Source organism: Myotis brandtii, unplaced genomic scaffold (genome assembly GCF_000412655.1).
Source record: "Myotis brandtii unplaced genomic scaffold, ASM41265v1 scaffold680, whole genome shotgun sequence".
Classification (NCBI taxonomy): Eukaryota; Metazoa; Chordata; class Mammalia; order Chiroptera; family Vespertilionidae; genus Myotis; species Myotis brandtii.
Window position 1 is genome coordinate 219,415 of NW_005370658.1, and position 3,745 is coordinate 223,159.

A 3,745-nucleotide genomic window follows, 5' to 3' on the forward strand; every position below is an offset into this window, starting at 1 on the left:
GCTGGGAGCCCTCCCCCTCAGGCGCCGCCCGGGGATCCAGGGCTCTGAAGGAGGGGGTGCAGCTCCACTTTGAGGATAGCCTGCCGGGCGCCCGGCCCGCCGGAGGGGAAGGGGCCAGGGCCGAAGTCATCACCCTGCAACTCCGCCGGGCTGGGGTGAGGGGGTCCAGAGCAAAGTTACTGCCCCAGGGCTCCCGCCCCTCGGGGCCGCCAGCACCACCGCAGCCGTAAACATGTTTGTGCGGCAGCCTCGCCCCTCGCCACCTCAGGCGCCTTTTGGAGGTGCGGGGACCCTCCGGAGACGTCCATGCACCTGCCCAGCCACCAGGCTGCTTCCTACTGACCTAATTGGACAGGCACCGAGACAGCCTCTCTTTATTGCCCTCCCCTCCACGACACCTCCCCCATCCTCAAGTCCAGCGCAGCTTGTGGGTGGGCGGGAGCGATTTTTAGCTCCTTGCAGCCTTAGAAGATGCTGGTCTCCAGGCTGCGCAGGCGCGGGAGGCGTGGGCCCACTGCTCGGAGTCGGACACTGAGGACTGTTGTGGAGTGTAGGGAGGCGGGGACACATCGGGAACTCCCACTTCCAGGACGGGTGGGGATTGTGACGCTGAGAAGGGTCTTCTCCAGTCTTTGGTGTGTCCTTCTAAGGGTTAATAGAGCGGTTTGGTGTTGCTCCCAAACAGACCTCAAAGGGAAAACTGATCAAAGCTTCACCCCAAGGCCTGCCTGGGGTCTGGTCCTTCTGAGCCTTTTTGGAGCTCAGTCCAGTGCTAGATGATTCGGAGGGGTTTAGGTAAAGCCATACGGGGTCCCAGACCCAGGCTACATCTCTTGCCTGGAGCTTGGGAAAAGAAGGGGGGGGTGGTTTCCAACCCTCATTCAGGGCCTTGTCCTTTTCCGGACTTCTCTAATCCACCATCCCTGAGGTTGGAGGCCAAGGTGAGCTGATCAGTCACTGCAGCAGGAGAAATCGGGGTCAGACAGCAGGAAGGACTTTCCAGGTGTCTGGATGATGCTGGAGCCAGACCTATGGTGCAAAGCTATTTTGCTTTCACACAGAGCTCAGGTGGCCTCATCTGGGAGCCTTGGACTCTGTAAGTCTTCCCTCTCCGTTCCAGGCCTGACTTAGGAGAAAGGGTTCTGAGGAAAGGGAGGGAGCTGCGGCAAAGCCAGAGCAAGTGCTGAAGGAGCCAGGCCGGGTACGCGCTGTCGGATCTCCAGGAAAAGGGAGGGGAGGGGCGGGGCCTGCCTGAGCTGTGCCTCCGCCCTCCGGGCCGGCGCCGATTCCCATTGGCTCAGCGCCACGCGGGATTTCTGTCTCCCGCAAGACCACACCTCCAGCCCAGGATCCTCCCACTCGCCCTCCAGTCCACCCGGAGGCAGCCACTAGTTTTTGCCACGGGCGCGAGTCTTGCTCCTACCTCTTCCCTCTGGCAGGGTCGGGTTAACCGGTTCGTTGCCTGGATACACCCTCACGCTGGTGCAACCCCTTAAGAACTGTCCCACAACCTCTGAGCGCCCGAGGGCTCCCTGTGAGCAACTGGGATCGTTTGGACAGCATCCGGGTTCCCATGCCCTGTTCGCAGCGCCGTCCATTAATCCCAGGGAGATGGAGCATCTGCTTGGCAGAGCCATTCTGCAGCTGGGGATGGATGTGACGTCTGTTACACTGACGCCAAGGATCCAGATCCTCTACGGCTCCGGTTTGCCCCTTTGTTCGACCTTAGAATGTTTAGGACCGCGAGCGGATGGAGCTAGGTTTGAGGACTTCTCCGGGAGGGGCTTAAAGGTTCCTCAGGAGCTCACCTTCAAAAGCCAAGCGTACCCAGGTCTGGAGTCCGGGGCTCCGTGGCCAGAAAATCCAGGTCTTGATTTCACTTGGGCCATTGCAGTCTTGCAGCCGGCCAGGCTGGTCCAACATGCAGCTCATTCAAGCTGATCCTGTGAAGAAAGGGGGAAAACCCGGTATGGATTTCAAGTCACCCAGTGGCTCTGTGGGGCAGGACTGCTGCTGTAGACATTGTGCCCTTTGACCCCAAACCATACCTGTGTCCTCTGTACATGGGAGTGGGAAGTCCCTCTGGCCCATCTCCTGTCGCGCAGGGTGTCCACCCACAATAGTTCCTGTTCCTGTGACCTAATATTGAGCATTAACTATGTGCTAGGTATCATGCTGAGGTGTTAGGCACCTGCATCATCTCACAAAATTCTCTTCGAGCATAACTATTAGAAGGTCATTTGCCAAGAGGCAAAGCTGGGATTTGGACCCAGGGCTTTCTGCTTTCAGGAATCCCAAAGATGATGAATTTCCTCCTGGTTGGAATCCCAAAAAAATGAATTTTTGAAACCGTCACCCAAATTTTGCAGCCCTACCCAATCCCCTTTATTCACATCAGCCTGTGGACTCAGGACTGGCTGGAAGGTGGCACCCCTCTCCCCATTGCTCTCGGAAGAGTTCAGACCTATGCAATTTCTGGTCCCTGTAGTGACTTCCTGTGTGCTTAGCAAACAGAATATGACCATTCTCTGATGTGTACACATAAAATTAATGGCTACTAATTATTATCACTGCCATTATCAAAAAAGACCACCTAGCCATCATCTAATCCCCAATTCAAATCTCGGTTTTGAGCCACTCTAACTATCCCCATCCCCAACCCTGTGGATCTGGCTGGGAGTGGGGTAAAACCCTTGGAATGTGGAGGATTCATTCATTCATTCATTCATTCATTCATTCAACCTTTCATGCTTTCATGCTTGAGCATGCCAAGTCCGGGGTGTCCTCCATGCCTTTGCAGTTTCCTCACCTTGAATGCTTTCTCCACAGATGCTCCCATCTTAAAAGTCACCTCCCCAGAGTAGCTCTCTCAGACCTTCGTGACCCCTCCTAGCCATTTCTCATCATATCTCCTCGCTTAATTTTTTAAAAAATATATTTTATTGATTTTTTACAGAGAGGAAGGGAGAGAGATAGAGAGTTAGAAACATCGATCAGCTGCCTCCTGCACATCTCCTACTGGGGATGTGCCTGCAACCCAGGTAATGCCCTTGACCGGAATTGAACCTGGGACCTTTCAGTCCGCAGGCCGACGCTCTATCCATTGAGCCAAACCGGTTTTATCATATCTCCTCGCTTAATTTTTGTTAAATTCATGACACTCATTACTGTCTAAAACGATGTCATTCACTTCTATATTGATATTGTTTTGTCTGCTTTCCTCTTCTGAATGCTGGTCCCAAAAGGGCAAGAATTTTTGTTTCATTCAGTTCTGTGTCCCTAGTGCCTAGCACAGTGCCTGGCATACATACAGCAGGTGCTCAAGAAATATTTTTTAAATAAAGACTCCTATTTCATTTGCACATACATACATTGAGATGCCAACTCAGGAGTCCTCTATGGGGCCCTGTGCTGGTCTCTGATGGTCAGGGAAGAATCAACCTGATAACCCTCCCCGCCCCCCTGCAGTCCTCAGCGCATGGCCAAGGGTGCCAGTGATGATGCTGGTGAGGGCCTGTGCCACCCAACTTCTGCTCCTCCAGTCCAGGGGGCTGAGAAGACTTGCCGGCTGTGGCTGCTGGCCCATGCTGACCTCTATCTTTTTGCTCCTTTGCCTTCCAGAAGGATTTGCCCCTGCCCCGGAAAAGCAGCAGGTGAGCCTTGGGGAGACATGCGCTGGGCTGGACGCCCCTTCTCCAGCCAGGGTTGGGGTGCAAGGCAGGCGCGGGCGGGGCCTGGCGCATTG

General features: G+C 54.8%; 1 protein-coding gene across 1 annotated transcript in view; it reads left to right on the forward strand.

Annotated features, from left to right (window-relative positions):
• The window catches only part of MAST1 (microtubule associated serine/threonine kinase 1), a 43,914-nt gene that overhangs the window by 10,155 nt on the left and 30,014 nt on the right, over window positions 1-3,745 (forward strand). The window contains exon 4 of the mRNA XM_005881607.2: window positions 3,622-3,653. Coding sequence (XP_005881669.1) covers window positions 3,622-3,653 — 32 coding nt within the window. The remainder of the gene's footprint in view (window positions 1-3,621; window positions 3,654-3,745) is intronic.